The sequence below is a fragment of the Anomaloglossus baeobatrachus genome, chromosome 4, assembly GCF_048569485.1.
Source record: "Anomaloglossus baeobatrachus isolate aAnoBae1 chromosome 4, aAnoBae1.hap1, whole genome shotgun sequence".
NCBI classification, from domain to species: Eukaryota; Metazoa; Chordata; class Amphibia; order Anura; family Aromobatidae; genus Anomaloglossus; species Anomaloglossus baeobatrachus.
In genome coordinates, this window is record NC_134356.1 from 213,586,053 (window position 1) to 213,609,604 (window position 23,552).

Below are 23,552 nucleotides of genomic sequence, written 5' to 3' on the forward strand. Positions count from 1 at the left end.
TGCAAATTAGAAATTTATTTACTGATTACTTTAATTTTTTTGATGCAAATAATAATATTGATGATTGTTAACATTGTTATGTTTTTTTTTGTTTTAAACTTCTTTTTTGCACTTAGATGAAAATGTTTAATTAGTTTAAACAATCTAAGAGATAAAAGCTTACTTGTATTAAAGTGAAACGGCGTTAATCACCAACTGACATTTCTGTTAACAACATGGATTTCTGAATGTTGTATGTATGTGTTTGTACATTTCTGTGTTAGTATCCTGTTTTGTTGTTTGTTGAAACTTACAAAAATAATAATGTTAATCGTCTATGTTAAAAATGCAATATTATATATAAATATAAAAAAGAAACATAATCATTATTTTGAAAACATATTTTTTTATTACTAATATGCCTATTATTACATAAAGTAATGATGGTTTATTGTTATTTTCACAATAACAAATGAAAATCGTGCTCATCTTCTCTTAACCTTTACAAAGGTAAAAATTTAAATTATTTTCTTTACAAAATTTTAAGACACTTTACTTAAAATAATAAACTTGTCAAAATTTCAACATTGTTTGCAATGTTGGTAAATTGACAACCAATTATGTTTGTATCATGTTGGACATTGACATAGACATAATAATTTGAAACTTGTTTTTGAGAAGATATGAACTCATCTACCCATCAAATTATTTGGGTACAATTGTGTTCATATAAAAAAAAACATATCCATGGCATAAAACATATATGTCATCCGGCACCAAATATAATCACACATGCCTTTGTTTTTTTAAGACTCTTATTTTAAACATTTTTGGCAATCTTTTTTTTTTTGGTCACATTCATTGTTTGTTGAATGTAAAGATTACCAAAAATGTGTATCATAAGTCAACAAGATCTTCTAGGGAAGTAACCTGAGTGTTGCTGAGTATGTTGTTTTGGGTGGCCTCAGAAATAGTATTTTCAGGAATGGAAGCAGTTGTTTGCTGAACAACATTCCTATTACTAACTACAGTAGTGTGTGGAACAGTCTGTTGCATGCTGGTTTGTCCCAACACATTGCCTGATGTTGAGTACACCTGTGGGTCTACATGTGTAAGTGGGTATTGTGTGTGTGTATGTTGTTGACCTTGAGGATAGTTGACTGATGTTTGTAAGTGTGGTGTAGGTAACATAGTTGAGATTGGATAATGAGGCATCATGAATGATTGTGGGTATGTTGAACCAGGAAACATGTTAGGTAAACCACCAATATTTGTGGGTTGAGTAAAGTAACTAGTACTTGGAGTGGGTTGTAAATTAATATAGTTTATGGGTTGCTGTGAGGTAGCACTTTGTACAGTGCTTAAGGCGCCAGTATTGGTTGCAACATACCCTTGCCTAATTGGTGTTGGGAATACCGTACTTGAAGCAATAGAAGGTTGACCAGATTGTTGTAATACTGGATTAGTGACAACTACTGTTGCCATTGTTGTTTGTGTTGCAATGGTATTTGGATTGTCTGTTGTGTTTGTGACTGTATGTTGTTGCATAATGGTGCGCCAATTTTCTATGGCCTCATACACTCTCACTGGTTCCTGTTCTGCCTGACTAGCTGACAGTAGGGTAAGCATAGCAGCTCGTACACGTTCCTGCCTATCGGATGGAATTTTGGTTAAGCTAGTCGATAAAGACCGACAAAAACGCTCGGCATCTGTTTCTGGAATTAAAGTGTTCATTATGTGAATAATGCGTGTGTCAATTATTTCCGGTAAGGATCTCATTTCCTCAGGTCTGCGGATTCTTCTTGCACGGAGAGGTTGTGGTGCAAAACGTGGAAGTACATTTGTTTGTGTTGATTGTGTTGCTGGTGTTGTTGTTTGTTGTGTGGATGAGCCTTGGGTGTTGGTTTGTGCACTCTCTGTCCCACCCTCATGTGAATCAGTTGCTGCTGCTGCATCTTGTTGGGTCTCTTGATTTTCACTGTCTTCTCTGCCAGGTTCTTGTTCTGATGCTGAGGTGGCTGTAGCAGAGGGACCAGCTGTTGGTTGTTCATCAGATTCGTCGAGATTATCCTCCGTTCTATAATCAAATAGATAACATATTACAATCTTAACATTTATATTTTTAAAAATATCTTCTGAAAAAAAAGTGATTAATATTACAAATTATTTTTTTGAAGCAAATAAATATTTTTAAAAAAATACTTACTGTGTTACTTCTAAGATGGGTGCTAGGAAGCTTATTTGTTCATAATAAACATATCTGCGTTTGCGGCCTTGGCTGGATGAGGATGGTATAGGGTTGTACTCCCTTCGGTACTGATCACGTGCTGAACGCCAACGTCTTTTGACCAAGTCAACTGTTGAATATAACAAAATATGTCACTTGCAACATTCAGCATTATTGTGCACACATTAATGACAATAATGTTTGTTAAATGTTATATACAATTTTAAAAAAAAAAGGTGGCCAAATACATTAGAGGACAATTTAAAGTTTAATATATTGTTCACTTAAAAACATTTTGCTATATTCACACATAACAAAATAATATTTCTCAGAAATAAACTTTGAAGTAATTGTGATATAGATCTTAAAAAGCTTTTTCTTGTTTTATTTGCAATATAATTAATTTTAAAAAAAGAGAAATATTATTTTAGTATTTTATGACATGATATAGAAATGTTATTTAACAAATTTAAAGAAAAAATATAAAAAAAAAATAGAAAATGTTTTTAAAAAAATATTGAATCACAACACATGGAATTGAAAATCACATGACAGTTTTATCTGTAAAATAATTAACTTCATGAAGAATTAATAATCAGAATACAAATTAAAGTTTACTTTGAATTATTGAACTTTGGAAATGTTAGGTAAACTTTTCTAAAATTTAACATTAACTGAATAAATACATTAATACATATAACAATTCTTCATAAAGTTAATTTTAAGTAAAAACAACATTACAATAACAAAACATTCACAGCTTAAAATAATTACAACAAAACAAAACTTAAAAAAAAAAATTATTAAAATAATATAAAAACTTACCATATTTAGCACACTTTGAAGGCGAACATCTATCCCATGCATTATTGGGGTACACTTCCTCAGCAACTTGAAGCCAATGGCGGTCAACTGTCAGTCTGTCATGGTAACCATCAACACGTGTATCCCATAATGGTGGGTGAGTCTCGACAGCTGTTATCAATTTCTCCGTGTCCACCCGTGGAGCCATTATTATATTTTGAAGCAGAAATTGTGCTCAAAATAGGTCTTTCAATACACAGAAATCCAACTGCTTGCTTGCACACTCCTTCTGCAAATGCCAAGTAAGTTTTGTGCAAAACAAATATGTTAGCTACGCCACCTGAAAGTATTTGAAATAGTAACAATCTTCAAAATTAAAACACGGACACGGACCACACGGATAGCATACGGAGGCCATCCGTATCACGTACGTGTCAACACGGACCCATAGGATTTAATGGATCCGTGAGGACGTTATGCCGGTGGAAAACGGACATGTCAGCGCTTTTTCGGCACGGTCAAACGTAGGCACGGAACGGACACACGCTCCGTGCCAAAACACTGACGTGAGGCTATTTAGATTAAAATGACTGTGTCAACATAAGCACGTGTCTCCGGTACGTGTAAAAAATGCCAAACACGTACCGGAGGCACGGATGTGTGCCGCTAGCCTTAGATATAGGGAGGGCATGATGTTAGAGACAGCTGAGAGACAATCAGTGGTATTTTCTAGTAATGCAAGAGTGATGTCATGAAACAGCTATAATTGGTTGTCATCAGCAGGGCCGTATTTGCCATTAGGCACTTGAGGGCACATGCCTGGGGCGGCGCCCTCCAGGGGACGGCGCCCAGATCAAAAATTTTTTTTTTTAAAATCTTCCTCCCTCCTCCAAACTCTTTATTAAATCCGGCGTCTTTTTGGAGGAGGCAGGGGGCGCCGCAGTCATTTATAGTCGCGTCTATAACACGCAACTATAAATGAAACTGTGAGCGCGCCGGCACTTCCGGGATCAGAGGAGCTGCAATCAGCTCCCCGCCCCGACGTGCTGCCGTGCGCTCACTGTGCAGAGGTCACAGCAGCGTGAGGCAGCGCCGCGCAGAGGAGGACAGGAGATGGAGCCGCTGCCGAGGAAGATGTGAGATCCTGCCGCCGCCGCCACCACCACCACCGCGGAGAACGGGAGATGGAGCCGCCGCAGAGGAAGATGGGAGGTCCCGCCGCCGAGAACGGGAGATGGAGCCACCACAGAGGACCGGAGATGCAGCCTAGAGCAGGTAAGCGCTTTACAGCTGAAGACAGCGCCGAACAAGCAACTCGGGGGGGGGGGGGCGGGCGCGCACAACATGGAGGATGAGGGGGATGCAGCATGATGTGGGGGCGCAACATGGAGGATGGGGGGGATGAAGCATGAAGTGGGGGCGCAACATGGAGTATGGGGGGGATGAAGCATGATGTGGGGGCGCAACATGGAAGATGGGGGGGATGAAGCATGATGTGGGGGCGCAACATGGAGGATGGGGAGGATAAAGCATGATGTGGGGGTGCAACATGGAGGATGGGGGGGATGAAGCATGATGTGGGGGTGCAACATGGAGGATGGTGGGGATGAAGCATGATGTGGGGGCGGAACATGGAGGATGGGGGGATGAAGCATGATGTGGGGGCGCAACATGGAGGATGGGGGGGATGAAGCATGATGTGGGGGTGCAACATGGAGGATGGTGGGGATGAAGTATGATGTGGGGGCGGAACATGGAGGATGGGGGGATGAAGCATGATGTGGGGGCGGAACATGGAGGATGGGGGGATGAAGCATGATGTGGGGGCGCAACATGGAGGATGGGGAGGATGAAGCATGATGAGGGGGCGCAACATGGAGGATGGGTGGGATTAAGCATAATGTGGGGGCGCAACATGGAGGATGGGGGGATGAAGCATAATGTGGGGGCGCAACATGGAGGATGGGGCGGATGAAGCATGATGTAGGGGCGCAACATGGAGAATGGGGGGGATGAAGCATGATGTGGGGGCGCAACATGGAGGATGGAGCAGGATAGGGGTGCCCCTGCATTGGGGATGGAGCAGGATGTGAAAATGAGGGGGGGAGGGAAAATGAGGGTGGTGGACAGTATAGAGAATGGGAGTTTCAGTCTGGAGAATAGGAGGCATGGTATGGAGAATGGGGAAGCATGGGGGGTGCTCGGTATGGAAAGGGAACCATGGGGGGGGGCTTCATATGGAGAAGGGGCAGCATGGGGAGCGCTCAGTTAGGAGCCTGTGAGGGTTTGGTATACAGAATGCGAAGAAGAAGGTTCATTATAGAGTGCGGACATCATGAAGGGGACAGTGAAGTGGGGGCTGCAAGGAGAGGTGGGGACAGTGGAGGTTATAGTTCATAAGTGAGGCAGGTGTGGAGGGTATAATTCAGTGGGGAGGACAGTGGGGGTTTTCATTTGAGGGGGCAGGGCAGTGTAGTGGAAATGTTATAGGAGAGAATGTGGAGGCTGTATGCTATAAGTGAGATGGTGTGAGGTCATTTTTTGTGAAGTAAGCTCAGTGATGGGCAATTATTTATTCTTGGGCACAGCCTTGGGCTTACTTAGGGTGGTTACTCTTTAGTGAGGAGAATTATGAGTCTGTCACCAGGTTTTTGCCACCTAATTTGAGAGCAGCATAATGTAGGGGCAGAGATCCTGATTCCAGTGTTGTCACTTACTCGGCTGCTTAGTGTAGTTTTGATAAAATCACTGTTTAATCAACAGTAGTTATCATTAGAGGACTACTTGGCATGGGCAGGTAGTCCAGCCTATTCATGAGCTCTGTATAGCTGCGAGATCTGCAGCAGAGAAAATGACAGCAAACAGCTCAGTAAGTGACACATCGCTGGAATCAGGGGCTCTGTCTCTACATTATGCTGCTCTCAGATGGGGGAGCAAAAACCTGGTGACAGATTCCCTATACGGGCACCATTGCAGTATGTGCTGCAGCAGACCAAACAAGAGGGGAGTCTTGGGAGACGCAGGACAATGTGTTGCTAAGAACGATGACATTTTACTTTTACTCCCAAAATGGCAATTAATCTGGATACACATTTATACAGGGGACGTCGCTCTGACATATACAGTTTGAACTTAATATTTTATTATATATATGCAGACTGTTCTGTCCCCCCTGGAACGGCCGATGTCTTGGTGCAGATGAGCACCGTCCTATTTGCATATTAAAGACAGTCCCTCGTCCTTAGGTGAGTCAGTGCTGTCTAAAATCACTTAGCATTTCTGCACGTGTCCTGACACTGGAGGAGCATAGTAGCACTCAGTGTCAGTGTGGATGCGCACACAATGTGACTGCAGTGTCAGTGTGGTTGCGCACGCAATGTGACTGCAGTGTCAGTGTGGGTGCACGGAATGTGACTGCAGTATTCGCGTGGGTGCACGCAATGTGACTGCAATGTCCGCGTGGGTGCGCATGCAATGTGACTGCAGTATCCGCGTGGGTGCGCATGCAATGTGACTGCAGTGTCCGCGTGGGTGCGCATGCAATGTGACTGCAGGTACGTTCTGTCACCTGGTTGCTGCTTGTATTTGACTGCATATTCAATGAGTAAAAAGTAGAGATGAGCGAACTGGCCGTGGTTCGGCTCGAGTTCGGTTCGTCGAACGGAGGTCTCGTTCGAGTTCAGTTCGGCGAACGTTCAACGAACCGAACTCAAACCAATAGGATATAATGGGAGGCAATCACGAACACATAAAAACGCATTATAAATGTACACATACAGTTAATAAACATTGCCATAACACTTACCGGTCCCCGCGATCCCTCCTGCACTCTGTCTCCTGCCGCTATTCCATCCGATGATCGCTGAATCCTCCCGGTAACCAGCACTGCCAGCAGTGATACAGGACCTATCGTGACGTCAAAATAGCCATGTGACCAGTCACGTGGCTATTATCTCATTGGCCACAGACTGGTCACATGACTCCGACGCATCATGTAGGACCTGTCATTGCACTCTCCGGTACACGGTGCACATTTGTGCATCACCGTGTACCGGTGACATGCTCTAGCACACGGTCGACTCCCCGTTCCGTTAGGGACCAGCTGACACAGCCGGTCATTAACGGAGATCACCGTTGCCATAGCAATGCAGTTAGCGGTGACGTCACCGCTAACCGCGGCTCCGGGAATCACATGATCGGAGCCCTGTTGCTATGGTAACGCGTCTGTCACCGCCAGCAGCCAGCAGCACTGATCTCTCACGGAGTGAAGGCTGCACGCTGCTTCCCGTGCAGCCTTCACGGAGTGAAGGCTGCACGGGAAGCAGCGTCTTCCCCCATGCAGCAGTGATGGAGCAGAGCTGCATTTGTTGAACGAGAAAGACAGAAGACCATGGATCGTGGAGGGCTGACAGGGGGTAATAAAGATGGAGTCTATAATGTGTCTGTGTATTTATTTCTATTAAAGTATTTTTTCTCTGTGTGGTGTTTTTTTTAACCCTTTATTGGAGATTCTTAATGGCCGGGTCAAACGTGCCTGACATTAAGAATCTCTGGCTTAATACTGGCTAGTAAAACAAAGCCAGTATTAACTCATGATTACCCAACAAGCCACCCGGCTCCAGGGCTGTTGGAAGAGTTGGATACCGTGCCAGATGATGGCGCTTCTATGAGAGCGCCATTTTCTGGGGCGGCTGCGGACTGCAATTCGCAGCAGAGGCGCCCAGAAACCTCGGGCTAACCTGTGCTGGGGATTCCAATCCCCAGCTGCCTAGTTGTACCTGGCTGGACACAAAAATGGGGCGAAGCCCACGTCATTTGTTTTTTAATTATTTCATCAAATAAGTGAAATAATTAAAAAAAACGGGCTTCCCTATATTTTTGGTTCCCAGCCGGGTACAAATAGGCAACTGGGGGTTGGAGGCAGCCCGTGGCTGCCTGCTGTACCTGGCTAGCATACAAAAATATGGCGAAGCCCACGTCATTTTTTTGGTGGGCAAAAAACTTCTGCATACAGTCCTGGATGGAGTATGCTGAGCCTTTTAGTTCTGCAGCTGCTGTCTGCTCTTCTCCATACAGACAGACAGCAGCTGCAGAACTACAAGGCTCAGCATACTCCATCCAGGACTGTATGCAGAAGTTTTTTGCCCCCTGAAAAAATTATGTGGGCTTCGCCATATTTTTGTATGCTAGCCAGGTACAGCAGGCAGGTATGGCTGCCCCCAACCCCCAGTTGCCTATTTGTACCCGGCTGGGAACCAAAAATAAAGGGAAGCCCTTTTTTTATTATTTCATGAATTTCATGAAATAATTAGAAAACAAATGACGTAGGCTTCGCCCCATTTTTGTGTCCAGACAGGTACAACTAGGCAGCTGGGGATTGGAATCCGCAGCACAGGTTGGCCTGAGCATTCTGGGCCCCACTGCTGCGAATTGCAGTCTGCAGCCGCCTCAGAAAATGGCACTTTCATAGAAGCGCCATCTTCTGGCGCTGTATCCAACTCTTCCAGCACCTGCCTGCTATACCTGGCTAGCATACAAAAATATGGTGAAGCTCACGTCCTTTTTTTGTAGTTTTTTGGCAAAAAAATAAAAAATACTTCCCTGGATTTTCCATTGCCAGTGAAGGTAACACCAAGCAGTGGGGGTTAGCAGCCAGTAGCTGCTTGGATTACCCTTAGCTAGCAATACAAAAAATGCAGCGGGAGCCCATATATATTTTTTTAAATTATTTATTTAAATAACTAAAAACAAAATGGGCTTCCCTGTATTTTGATTGCTGGACATCACAGTGCTGTAAAAATAAATCTTTAAAAAAAATGACGTAGCGCTCCACGGTATTTTTGATTCTCAGCGCAGATAAAGCAGACAGCTTTGGGTTGCCACCCCCATTTGCCTGCCATTACCTTGGTTGGCAATCAAAATACAGGGAAGCCCATTATTTTTTCTATTTAAAAAATAGTTAAAAAAAAATGACGTTGGGTCCCCCCATTTTTGATAGCCAGCTAGGGTAAAGCAGACGGCTGTAGCCTGAAAACCACAGCTGGCAGCTTTACCATGGTTGGGGATCCAATGTGGAGGTCCCCCCAGGCTCTTTTTTTATAATTATTTTATAAATATTAATAATTACACAAAAAAAGTAGGGTCCCCCCCAGATTGGATCACCAGCCAAGGTAAATAAAGCGGACAGCTGTGGTCTGGTATTCTCAGGGTGGGAAGGCCCATAGTTATTGGGCCTTCACAGCCTAAAAATAGCAGGCCGCAGGCACCCCAGACGTGGCGCATCCACTAGATGCGCCAATCCTGGCGCTTCACCCCAGCTCATCCCGTGCCCTGGTGCAGTGGCAAACGGGGTAATAAATCGGGTTGATACTAGCTGTAAAGTCACCTGAGATCAAGCCCAGCAGTTTGTGATGTCATGGCGTCTATTAGATACCCAACATCATAAACTGTCAGTACTAACAAAAAAAAATCGACAAAAGAAATTTATTTGAAAAAACAGTCCCCAAAACATTTCCTCTTTCACTAATTTATTGTAAGAAAAAAAATAAAGGGGTCCCACGACGACTCTGGACCGTCTAGAATAGGGGGGGGAGACACTCAGGGAACGTATGCCCCATTTTCTAGGAGTGCAGACCCTTCATGTGAGGAGTGTGGGTGCAATGAATCTGCACTCACTCTCCCCGGGTCCACAGCAGCAGAGTCCATGTCGTAATGGTTGCTACCAAAGCTGCAATGCCCTGCTCATGAGGTAAGGGCATGCCTAATCAGGAGAACTATTCTACATTTCCAAATATTGGTATTTGCTGATATTATTGCTATTCCACCTACTATATATTGGGGATAGGATCTTGGAGATGGAATACCCCTTTAAGTCCAGTTATCCAGCTGAATGAATACTTAACAACAGAGCTTGCTATTTAGATGTGTTTACATGTGGCGTATAACGGACTCTCATGTTTGGTAGTTGTTCAGCAGGGAAACTATAAAAGCAAATCCCTCCATTTGGAAATGTAGTATATAGCTCTCCGGATCAATTATGTTCCTCACCTCATCAGCAGGGCATTGCAGTAATAATAATAATTTATTCATTTATATAGCATTATTAATTCCATAGCACTGTATGTGTTTGGAGTGTGGGAGGAAACCGGAGTACCCGGAGGAAAACCACGCAAACACGGGGAGAACATACAAACTCCTTGCAGATGGTGCCCTTGGTGAGAATTGAACCCAGGACCTCAGCGCTGCAAGACTGCAGTGCTAACCACTGAGCCACCGTGCCGCCCATTTAGCTTACTGATGCATAACCACCACTCACTGTGTCTGAACACAGGAAGCTGAGCTGACAGCCGCTCTGTGCATGCGGCAGCGTCTATTGTGAAGGAGAGGGCCGTGGGGGGATCAACGCTGCACAGGTACCGTGGGACACCGGGGAACACCGGTGGGGTTATAGGGGGTGATCTGGCAGGGCCTGGGGAGGAGTTTTCTGTCGCATGTGTCATGGCACATGCGACAGAAATCAGAGGAGTAGGGTGAATGCGGCCGGCGCACTGCTGTGCGCGCGGCCATCTTGGATTTCTGGGAGGGCATCAGGGGGGGCACTTTGGCGACACCGGGGGACCGGAGGGGACTGGGGAGGAGATTTATCATGTTTGTTCATGCCAGATGGGAGATAAATAATTTTTTACCGACACTGTCATTTACTGTAACGTGATCATCGGTATACGGTCTATACCTGTGATCACGTGAGCGGGGACCGGAAAACTGTCCTGAATCATGATCTCCAGGGTCTCAGCTAGCCCTGAAACCCCGGAGATTTTCTGACGCTGGGGGGCATTATTCACTTATTTCTGCCTGCTGTTTATAAACGGCAGATCAGAATAAGGCTACATTCACACGACCGATCCATTTTTGTGGTCTGCAAAAAACAGTCCGTTTTTTTTCACGGGTGCATCCGTGTGGCATCCGTTTCCGTTCCGTAGACGGTCCGTATGTCATCTGTTTGTCATCCGTGTGCCTTCCGTTTTTTTTGTGTACTGCAAAAAAACTGAAGGAGGGAAAATACATAAATTTACCCAGGATCCATAGCTTCATCCTACATGAGGCGGTCACATGTTCACTCCAGTGCCATTTTCTACTGCTTTTCACAGCGTAGAGCGCTCTGGTGATTTTACAGTGCTTGTACACTTCATATCAGTCTTTTCTGTCATTATAATGGCAGAAAGACAAATAATGTCCCACTCTCCTGCATTTTGTAATTTTGCACCCTTTGGTGCCTTTCATGTGGCACTAAGGGGTGCTAAGCTTTGTATTTAGCCAAAAAATGAAAAAAAAAAATGACGTAGGGTTCCCCCTATTTTTGTAGCCAGCTAGGGTAAAGCAGACGGCTGCAGCCTGCAGACCACAGCTGGCAGCCTCACCTTGGCTGGTAATCCAAAACTGAGGGCACCACACGCTGTTATTTTAAATTAAATAAATAATTAAAAAAAAAAAAAACACGTAGGGGTCCCCCCAAAATTGGATCACCAGCCAAGGTAAAGCAGACAGCTGGGGTCTGATATTCTCAGACTAGGGAGGTCCATGGTTATTGGACTCTCCCCAGCCTAAAAATAGCAGGCCGCAGCCGCCCCAGAAGTGGCGCATCCATTTGATGCGCCAATCCTGGTGCTTCGCCCCAGCTCATCACGTGCCCTGGTGCGGTGGCAAATGGGGTAATATATGGGGTTAATACCAGATGTGTAATGTCACCTGGCACCAAGTCCTGGGGTTGGTGAGGTTAGGCGTCTATCAGATACCCGACATCACCAACCCAGTCAGTAATAAAAAAAAATAGACGACAAACACATTTTTATTTGAAAAAACACTCCCCAATACATTCCCTTTTTAACCAATTTATTAGAAAGAAAAACAAATCCAGGTCTGATGTAATCCAAGGGGTTGCCATGACGATCCACACTGTCCCAGTCAATGAAGAGCAGGATGTTCCCCATTGGCTGGGAGAGCAGTGCACTGACCTGAGCTAACATCAATGGGTCAGCCCAGGTCACTGCAGGGCATGACAAGTGCTGCTGTCAGTGAGGTACATTACCTGCGCTGATCTCCTGCACTGCTGACAGCACCTGTCACTGAGTTCAATGACCGCCGCCTTCACAGCCAAGTATCGCGAGAGGCCCGTGACGTCACCGCTAGTCAGTCTCGGGTCGGAAGTGAGAGAAGGTGATGAGACAAGCGGCAGCCATGGAGGACAGTGACAGCGCTGAGGTCGGGACTTCATCACCGCAGGTAAGCCGAGCGGGACCATGTGTGCAGAGTGCCAGGAGGACGTCAGTGTCGTGGACTGCATGGTTGGGGACGTGTGTGTGTGTGTGTGTGTGTGAGTGTGTGTGTGAGTGTGTGTGTACATGCCACGTGCAGGAGGGGGCGGAGTGAGCTGAGCGGGGAAGTGTGGGCTTCCTGCATGTAACTAGGATAAACATCGGGTTACTAACCAAAGCGCTTTGCTTTGATACCCGATGTTTATCTTGGTTACCAGCTTCTGGCAGGCTGCCAGCGATGGCTCCTGCACACTGTAGCTGTAAAAAGCCCTGCTTTTTTCTGCTAGAACCGTTCTCGAACGTATCTAGAACTATCGAGCTTTAGCAAAAAGCTCGAGTTCTAGTTCGATCTAGAACAGCCCCCAAAATCACTCGAGCCGCGAACTGGAGAACCTCGAACCGCGAACCGCGCTCAACTCTAGTAGGAAGGTTGTTGAAGTGAGCAGACAGCACATCACAGCGCCGTCTCCCCCTCCTCACTGTACTCCTCCTGTGTTGTGTGCACACCCGCACTGACACTTGGAGTGTGCTGCTGTGCTCCTCCTGTGTTGTGTGCACACCCGCACTGACGCTTGGAGTGTGCCGCTGTGCTCCTCCTGTGTTGTGTGCACACTCACACTGACGCTTGGAGTGTACCAATGTGCTCCTCCTGTGTTGTGTGCACACCCGCACTGATGCTTGGAGTGTGCCGTTGTGCTCCTCCTCTCTTGTGTGCACACCCGCACTGACGCTTGGAGTGTGCCGCTGTGCTCCTCCGGTGTTGTGTGCACACCCGTACTGACGGTTGGAGTGTGCCGCAGTGTAGGAGTGCGGTGCAGTCAGGAGATCTGGTGTTACGGTGCTCACTCTCACCAATGGATCACTATTAATCAGGACAAAGGCCTGGCTATTATTTTCCTATATTAGGTGGTATCGGTGCACCCAGGCTTAGGCCGCGCAGAAATGTCCTCATTTTCATATCAAATAAATGTGGCTTTTTCAGTGAATATTAAAGGGAACCTGTTACACCCTTTTTCAATTTTTTCAACTGCCCCCAATGTCTTGTTAGGGACGCAATGTAAGTGATGCACATTTTATGACTAACAAGACAATGGAGCAGTTTAATATTAAAGGTCGTGACCAGTTCCTTTTAAGCTGAACTATATGGGTGGGATTATTTCTCCACAGATCATGTCCCCCATATAAATATTTCTGCAGTCTAGGTGTCATTTTGGGGTGACAGATTCCCTTTCAGTCAGCTTAAAAATCATCTCACCTGACAAATGAAAGTTTTGCTCGTGCATCGGGTGATGGACACTGTTTAGATAAATCAGTTTCCCATCTTTGGCTGCAGTGTTAATGCTGCTTTGAAGGGGTTTTCTCACATTGGAAACGTATCCCCTATCCTTGGGATGGGGAATAACTTTCCAATCGCTGGGGGTCCGACTACCGTTGCCCCGAGTGTTTCTGAGAACCATATTTCATAGTCCTGTCTCCTGAGCTGTGCACTTAAGAGGTCTTTTGAGCAATTGGTGGGGGTCTCAAGTCCCACCCCATGATGCCCCTTCTCCCTACTGATGCCCACCTCTGCCCTACTAATCTCCTCAGAATTAATGGACCTAAACATATAAGATCTCCTCCAAAAGTTAAGTCTACTGCCTGGGACTAATCAGTATTGTGTTTCTTATATGGTCCACAGTCTAATAATGGCTGGTAACAACTACCAGCATCTCCTTACCATTGTTATGGACATACTAGGAGTTGTACGTTAATGCAATACATATAGGTATATGGGTCTAACCTGACACTGCACTTGATTGCTGTACGAAATTGGCAATGTATTCATGTACTGATGGTGGTTTTGGTGATGTATTATTGTCTTTAGGGTGGGTTTGGTGATGTATTATTGTATTTAGGGTGGTTTTGGTGATGTATTACTGTATTGACACTAATTCTGTTGTTGTCTTACTGTACTAACTGTAGTTTTGGTTATGTATTCTTGTATTTAGTGTGGTTTTAGTTATGTATTACTGTACTGATGGTGGTTCTGGTGATAGTCATGTGGCTGTAGTAATCTTTACCTTATCAGTCTTGATCCTAAAACATAGGGTCAGTGTGCTGGACTAAAAATACAGCTATCTGCATGTCTGTCAGCCAAATAAGTAATAGACTAAAGCTCCCATACAGTATAGTCTGATCTTTTAGCCTATAGCTATCTTGCTCGGCTCTCCCGTATATAGAAGCACTCATTCTGCCAAGTGTTTCTGTGTTCTTTATTAGAGCTGCTGCTGGACATCTCCGGCAGCAGCTTATCATTTAGAGGATAATAGGAACTACACTCCGTAATCGGACATGCTGGATCCTTATTCCCCCCGACAATCAGAATTGAGAGCCCCTATACATATTGGACTGTCAGCAGAACCCGTCGATATTGGCGGGTTTAGACAACTTTAGCTTAATGTGTATGGAGGTCTTAACTACTATATGAAGGCTCTGGGCTCTATCATGGAATGTACACACCTCTTGTAGTTCTCTATTAAATTATTCTGACAGAATACGCTTCAGGACTTCAGGACAGTCATCATTTTATCCTGTAGCAATTTTTTTTTTTGTTTTTTGCTGTTGCTTCTTGGTTGTTTTTTCCAACATCTTTTAGCTACTGGATTTTACTTATTGTTTAAATGAACTAGTAAGCGGCATCCAAGCAGAAGCCGCCCATATAATGGACCGGTCACTGTCAGCCGCTTCATGTCTGAGGAAACCTGACGCGCTTAAAAAAACTTCAAAGACTGAACATATGGACAGCAAGTCTTTTTTACACTGTAGTGTATGAGTTCATTTCTTTAATATTTAGAGTTTGGGTTTTTTGGGCGGGTTACAGCGCGGATCTGTCTGAAAACAAAATGCTGTGTGCACATACCCTTAATCTGACTGATCAGAAGGGGGAACCACCACTGACAGTGCCTAGGGCAGCAAAAACCCCAAATACGGCCCTGGTCATCAGCATATACATGGTACTGAAAATCAAATCTACTACTGGTTTGTCTAATAAGGGCAGTATATGGAGAGAAGATGAGAGGAGCTAGGACTGATCCCTGAGAAACCACGACAGTAAGGGAAAGAGGAGAGAATGAACGGTAAATAAGAGACAAGTCTGTAGTTAGCAGTGCAGTTCTGGATGAGGTTTTTTTTAAGTAATGGGTGTATTTGAAGTGTTTGAAGGATGAGGAAAAGATACTAGATGAGAGAGTGAGGTTAAATATTAGGTTAGGTGACTGGTCAGGGAATGAATGAGATAAGAGGGAATAGGAAAAGTGATGCAGGTAGTAATATAAGAAGATGTGAGGAACCTGGTTACTTCTTTCGTGGCCGGTGCAAAGAAAGAAAATTAGCTAGATGAAGTGTGAGAGGGAAAAGACTGCATGATATTAGGGGTTTATGAGAAAATTTCCTGTTGGATATGGTCAAATTTTACTTTGAAATTACTGGCCAGATCATCTGCGCTGAGGTGTGTGGTTAGTTCCTGTACTCTTGGACTGAAGAGGGAATAAAAAATGTCAAAAGTTATTTACGATTGTTGGATATTGAGGTGATAAGGGTGGTGAAGTAAGCTTTTTTGGAGAGGTGAAGGGAAGCATTATATGTTTTTAGGCATAAACTTATAATGAATGAAATTTTTGGCCAATGTGAATTTCTCCACAGACGTTTGGCACACCTGGAGCACCACAGTAGAAGACGTGTTTGCAGCGTGTGCCGGTATTGCTGCCATCTGGGCTGAATTATTCTATGTGTAGGAGGTGCAGCATTATCCAGGGCACTTGGCAGTGTTTCTTGATAATGTTTCAGAGCACAGTTACAACTTGAAAAGGAGGAGATTAAGGTCAATGATGACTGAAAATTCTATATTAGTTTATGGATATTAATGCCATGTTTATTATTATAAGTGTGATAAATGGGAGTGTACTGAGTGAGGTGACATTTCTTGACAGAGAATGAAAGACATATCTGGTAGGAGAGAGGGAGAAAAGAGTTAATAAATCATGCACTGAGCAGAGCTGGGAGAACAGCAAGTCCAGCGTAGTCCCATGTTTATGTGTAGGAGAGTTAGAAAGTTATAAAAGGCACAAAAAGAAAGTTATAGTAAAAAATGAGTTGCAGATGGGCAGAGGAGATCATCAAGTGGTTTAAATCAGGGGTGGGATTCAGCCGGCTCTGTCCGGTTCTGGAGAACCGGTTGTTAAAATAGCAGCGGGTTCCCAGAACCGGCAAGAAACAGCTCTGGAGATCCGGTTCCCTGCTGTATTCATTTGTGTTAGTGTCTCTTTAAGACTCTAGCACAAATTAATCTGCATACCTCCGTGCCGCACTTCCTGGTTCAGTGCAGCCTCGGCTCCCTGACCCGGCGTACAGTGACGTGCTGACGCTGCAGACACAGGTCACGGCAGTGTGAGGAGGGAGCTCCTCCTCCTGCTGTCTGTCAGCGTCAGCGTCACTATGACTACAGAGAGCCGCGGAGGAGGACGGGAGACACAGGAGAGGCTGGTGCTGCTTGGATCAGATAAGCCGCTCAGTGAGCCTAAGCTGTAGGGAGAGGGGCCGCATAAGATGGGAACTGTTACTATATGTGGCTATATGGGGAGAGGAGGCCATAATAGGATGGGATCTGCAGGGAGATAAGGGCCATAATAGGATGGGATCTGCAGGGGAAAAAGGGGCCATAATAGGATGGGATCTGCAGGGGAAAAAGGGGCCATAATAGGATGGGATCTGCAGGGAGAAAGGGGCCATAATAGGATGGGATCTGTAGGGGAAAAAGGGGCCATAATAGGATGGAATCTGCAGGGGAGAAAGGGGCCATAATAGGATGGGATCTGCAGGGCGAAAGGGGCCATAATAGGATGGAATCTGCAGGGGAAAAAGGGGCCATAATAGGATGGGATCTGCAGGGGAAAGAGGCCATAATGGGATGGGAACTGCAGGGGAGAAAGGGGCCATAATAGGATGGTATCTGCAGGGAGAAAGGGGCCATAATGGGATGGGATCTGCAGGGAGAAAAGGGCCATAATGGGATGGGATCTGCAGGGAGAAAGGGGCCATAATGGGATGGGATCTGCAGAGGAAAAGGGGCCATAATGGGATGGGATCTGCAGGGGAAAAGGGGCCATAATGGGATGGGATCTGCAGGGGAAAGAGGCCATAATGGGATGGGATCTGCAGGGGAAAGAGGCCATAATGGGATGGGATCTGCAGGGGGGGAGAGACCACATGGGATGGGATCTGAAGGGGGGGAGAGACCACATGGGATGAGATCTGTATGGGGAAGGTCGTCCGTTCCAATTTAGCAATAATTTTTAGTAATAATTTTTAAAAATTGTAGAAAAACCGTTTAATACAATATGACTGACAGTGACTGGAACAACTGCTGCTGGACAGGAAAGTGACGGTAGAGGAGGGGAAGAAGGGGAAAGAGATGATACTTTAAATTACTTGTATTTTTGGTTGAGGAAAGTGTGTGAAAATGGGTGTGGCTAACAAAGTGGGTGTGGTCACAGAATGGGTGTGGTTTTCAAATGGACGGGGTTTACAGAGAACCTGTTGTTAAAAATTTGAATCCCACCCCTGGTTTAAATCCTCTTTATGAGAGTGAGAATGTCACAGGATCAAAAATGTGGAAGCTAGGTGGCACAATGATCAAGGAAATGATGGGTGTGGCCCAGCGGGCTACTTACAACTGCCACTTGTAGGAAAAAGGGCAGGAATTGTCTGACAGTGAAATAAAGAGGGGAAAAAGTGTTAGTACTAGGGGGATGACCTGAAAAGCACATTTTGTTGAAAGGAACAGACTAACACCTCCAAGTGGTCTGTGACCAGGTCTGGCAGTAAAAATGGGGAAAATGTAGGCCACAATACGAGAGAGCAGCAGTGGTGGTAGTGTCCAACTGCTGGATCCAGGTATCAGTAAGATATAGAAAGGTTAGGGGAATTTCAAAGGAAAAAGTCATGGATGTAGGAGAGTTTTTTACACCCTGACAGTGAGGTCCATAGGGAACAGTTAAAGGAGACAGAAGGCATGCAAAGAATATTAAGGAGATTCACGTGGTTTTTAAAGGCTGCTTTACACGCTGCGATCTCGCTAGCGAGATCACTAGCATGCGTACCCGCCCTTATCATTTGTGCATCACGGGTAAATCGCTGCACATGGCGCACAAAATTGCGCGGACCCATCACACTACTTACCTGCCTAGTGACGTCACTGTGACCGGCGAACCGCCTATTTCTAAGGGGGCGGTTCATTCAGCATCACAGCAACGTCACTAAGCGGCCACCCAATCGAAGCAGAGGGGTGGAGATGAGTGGGACGAACATCCTGCCCACCTCCTTCCTTCCTCATTTCCCGCGGCCGCAGATAGGGTGAGGTTCCTTGTTCCTGCGGTGTCACACATAGCGATGTGTGCTGCCGCAGGAACGACGAACAACATTGTACCTGCAGCAGCAACGATAATTGGGAATAGGGGAGCATGTCAATGATTAGCGATTTTGCACATGTTTGCGATGATTTTCCATCTCACGTAGGTGTCACACGCAACGACATCGCTAAAGCGGCCGGATGTGCGTCACGAATTGCATGACCCCAACAACATCACTTTAGCGATGTCGCAGCGTGTAAAGCAGCCTTTAGTGTAAAGTTACACTTACTATAATGAGAAGGGCCTCGGTTAGGGAAGACATCTCCTGTAACTAGGAGAAGGAGAATAGAGAGAGTGGGCAGATGGTTAAGTAACTTGTGAGAGCGTCTCTTGTGTTGTGTGATGGGAGTGAATCGATCTGTACAGTTTAAGGCCTCTTTCACACATCAGTGTCATGAACAGCCGGGGAAGTCACTCAGAAATCCGCAGCTGTTCACTGATTTTTCACAAACACGACTACTCTCTAGCGCCCCCTTTGTCTGCAGGCCACTTTTGGTACTGCAGGACAATGCATAAGATGAGGCTGCTGAGCTAATAATGCCATATATTGGAGGTCTCACAGCAAGGGTAAATGTATATATATCCGATTCCCGCTAATGGAATATATATATACCTTTGTACCCTTAATGGTAGCACTCCAATAATTCTATGCAATAATAATTACGCTGCCACCACCCAGCTTTTCGGGATAGCTGGGGACCCGTTTCAGATAGTATAAGGCCCTTCGGGTTTATTGGATTCGTATATAAAGCATGAGGAAAGAAACTATTAAATTTTTATATATTTAATCCGAAAATAGGCAGTGCTTAAAAAATATACAAGAATTTACAAAAGGGAACAATACAAATACAGTATAGACAGTTACATTAAAATTAAAAGGTATAAAACGTGAAACTTACTAAGCTTGTGCCATAGAAGTGGCGTCTACTTAGGGAGTGGGAGGTCTCCAAAGGAAGAAGATGGTAGAAGAATGGCCAGCATCACCTCTTACAGATGCCTTCCAAATACTGACTGAGACAGGAGCTGTCTCTTATGCCCTAGGTGACCCCCCTTTCTCTGTGACATCATTTTATGGTCTCTTGTGGGCTGTGCTGCGATGTTCACAAAGTTCCATAATTCTAGGGTTTTTCATATCTTTGCTCCTGGGTCACACAGGTGAAAGATATTAGCGTCATATTTTATATCTCAATTTTAGATTTACATTGATACCAAACACAACGCCTCTAGTACGATTTTACTGGCCAATACTAATTTGTCGTGATTCCGGCGATCTCTCTGTCAAGCGAAACGGTGCGCTGGGTTCTGCCCGACACAGGGATTCTGGCAATATGCTTTTCATTTTTCTAGCATTAACGTAGCGCTTAAAAACTGGTTTGGAAGTTTTTCCCTCCAATAGAACAAAGGGATGTCTTTCTCTGTATCCCTTTGCTGTGGCTGTACCATCACCCAAAGCCATAAATACCTAAACTTTAAGGCCGATCAGATTATTGTCATGACGATCTGTGGCTGATGACAAAGAGGAGGGGGGAGGATCCTTCAACAGTTTTACATGACAATCAGCATTTTGCATTAGTGTTTCATCAATGTTTCTTCAGTATTTAGATGACAAAACTTGGAATGGAACTTAAAGAGAAGAACTATAATTTTCAATAGGGTGAAAGGGGGGTGATTTGACATTTTAGGTTTTTTATTTTTTTTAATATTTGAAACTTTTTTTATTTTACTTTTTTTTTATTTTACTTGTCCCCCTAGGGGACTTTAAGGTTCAGCCGTCTGATCGCTTGTTGATTTCTCCTGATCATAGCTGCACAGCTTAGAGCAGGAGAAATGCTCATCTTCTGTAACAGCCAACGCTTTGCCGAGTGTTACAGGAAGTGAGTCATGCTAGCTACAGGAGTCATCACATGACCCTGTGCTACCATGAAAAGCATCAGCTCAAAGTGATCACATCACAGCGCCGCCGATGAAGCTGGGTGAGTGAACATTTACGGCGGCGGGCATTTAAATTATGCTGTCACATGTTGACAGCGAAATTTAAGGGGTTAGCAGGCGCAGGAGGATCATGAATGCACCCGTGCCTGCAAAGCACACGTCAGCTGTTCAAGTCAGCTGACATGAGTAGCAATCATCGCCGGCTGCCCGCAGCAGCTGCAGGTGATTACACCTATAAGACATAGGATGTACCAGTACGGTCCGCGGTCATTAAGGGGTTAATTGGTAAACAGTGAGCTGTCATTTTTTTCAAAATTGCATTTTGATCGTTGAAACTGTAAATAGTTAATAAATCTACATGTTTTTCCATTGTTATTACTGAGTGTATTCTCTGTCATGCTACATCTGTTTACCTGTTTTACAAGAGCTGTACATTTGAGAGGGTAAGCAAGAGGAGCTGATACGGATGGAGTGCTCGGAGTGTGTGAAAGGGTGGTAGATATAAGTGATTGTTATTTTGTTACAAAGGGAGTGGGGGTTAGACCTATAAAACACACACATCAGCATCATATCCACCCCCCAAAAAAATATGTTATTGCAGGTTTATGTAGAGGGTCTATGACACAGGCAGGCCTGTCCAAATGGATGTTGGATGTTCTGAGATCTGGGGAATCCAGACATGACTAATACATACAATACACTACCTACATAAATAATTACCCTGCCTCTGTGGGCATTAAAAGTAGTAGCTGTCTACTTTGCCCCAATGGAAAATGGGTTGTTTTTCAGTAGATATTTTAACAGCTAGATGTAAAAAACTAATCTACAGATAGAATAAAGGTTACCTTGACTTGGATAACAAAGCACTGGAATAGCATATCACAAAATAGGGACATTTTACACCAAATTTGCCATTAGATATTAGCTTGTACAATATCAGGTTATCTTAATCCTCTTAAGTGAGATAACCTTCTATGATAAGCTATCAAAATGATGCAATGTAAGTCATGATAACCTTTGCCATGTCTGTAGGGAAAATTGATGAATAACTGAAGTCACTAAGGTCCCCAAGTTGTTAGACGCCCTTGGGCAAGTACTATCCTTGTACTCCAAGCTGCCTCTTGCTAGAAAATTTTGCAGTTTGGATAAAGGAGTCTATAAAGTTTGATCATTAAACATAAATTAAAAAAGAAATCTTGAAATGTTTAATTGTTTTAAATTATTTTATTGAGCATTTGACCCCCTCAACATCCTAAGGCCACATGAACACGTTGAGTATTTGGTGACCTTTTACCTCAGTATTTGTGGCCAAAACCAGGGGTTGGTAATAAATACAGAAGTGGTGCCCGTGTTTCTATTATACTCTCCTCTCATTGTTCCAGTTTAGTTTGGGCTTACTAATACTGAGGTAAAAACCTCACCAAATACTCAACGTGTGCACGAGGCCTTATCCAGCCATCTTTTCTAAACAAGGTTGTAATTACAAGCTATGCCTTGTATCCCTTCCTTCAGAAGAGGCTTGGCTTGGCACATGGGGAGGTAGGAAATGCGTGATTAGGACCATCCATATTTAAGTAAACTTGGACGAATGGCTTTTGAACTTTTTGATCAAAAATTGTTGTTACATTATTAATGTTTATAGCAGTAGCGGAGTTCATGTATTCATTATTCGCAATATGCTAACACACAATATATGTCGAATTTTTACCAAAAGATTTCAAAACGAAATGCATGGTCGCTTATTGGATAAAAATGTAATCTTTTAGCTTATTACAATCAGATATCAGCTTTCATAATATTCACCAAAGTATAAAATAAGGTATTTCCCAAACAATCAGCTCTGTATGGAAAGATCCATCATAGGGGAAGTGATTATACAAACTGAACAGCCCCTCTAAGAAAACTCTTGATTGTGTAACCTAATATATAGATGTCATAGTGTATGCCTGATAAAAAAAAAATGAATTTTGGAGTGCATGAATTAAATAGTGGGGGTATTAACCAACAATAGGAGATAAATGAGAAAATCACAAGTTAGTATTGGAGAGAGGAATAAAGTTGAAAGTTTAAAAGGGAGGCCATACGGTTAGAAGTTGATCATAATTTGTACTTAGAGCATAAACCAATACCACACTTAATTTTTGTTGTTTGCTATTTCATTACCAGTGTACTGAATGCTAGGTCCACCACTGGGATGCTGGTATCACAGGTCTTATTTAGGTGGATAAGAGCTTTGCTATCCCCTGATGATCCTGAATAGAAGAAATGGATTAAGAGGCACTCAGGGTGATTGTAGAATATAGTCTGCACAGGGTTGTCAGGGCAAGAGTCTTGGGGTGACTAGGGCCTTTAAAAATTGTGTAATGCTCAATAGGGAAATCTCCAAGCTTCACTCTGAAAGGTAGACAAGTCTCTGCAGTATTGATCAATGTACAAGGCCCCCTTCCTTTGGATTTGACAGATGGGTCAGATGGTTCCACTTTCTTTAAACTATTTCCCATAACAGTCACTAATGGTGTTGCAGATGGTAATTTTTACATACTTATTAGGTGGGTCTTTGATGTATATAGATGATCTATGATTGGCTGACCACTGTCAATTTTTGTTTAGATAATCTTTCACTAATATAGGTGACAGTATTTATTGTGTGCATATCCTTCACTGTGCATTAGACATCTTTGTTTTTTTGCCAGTTGCTTACGGGTAATTTTATCTTCTGTGATTTTATTCTTCCTTTAAAAATAATTTACAGTAGATAACAGTTTTAATTAGTACTTACAATTTCCTGACTTACTTTGATGTATACTTGTACTGATGGTGGTACTGGTACTGCATTTCTATACTGATGTTCAT

The 23,552-nt window shown here is 44.0% G+C and overlaps 1 protein-coding gene across 1 annotated transcript; it reads right to left on the reverse strand.

Moving 5' to 3' along the window:
• Positions 1-825: 825 nt before the first annotated feature.
• LOC142302365 (uncharacterized) lies at positions 826-23,552 on the reverse strand. Its single transcript, XM_075343422.1, has 6 exons — positions 23,494-23,552; positions 23,401-23,432; positions 22,863-22,951; positions 21,797-21,854; positions 2,186-2,336; positions 826-2,056 (listed from the first exon to the last, which is right to left on the reverse strand). The coding sequence occupies exons 1-6, from the start codon at positions 23,550-23,552 to the stop codon at positions 877-879; spliced, it is 1,569 nt and encodes a 522-aa protein (XP_075199537.1). The 3' UTR covers positions 826-876.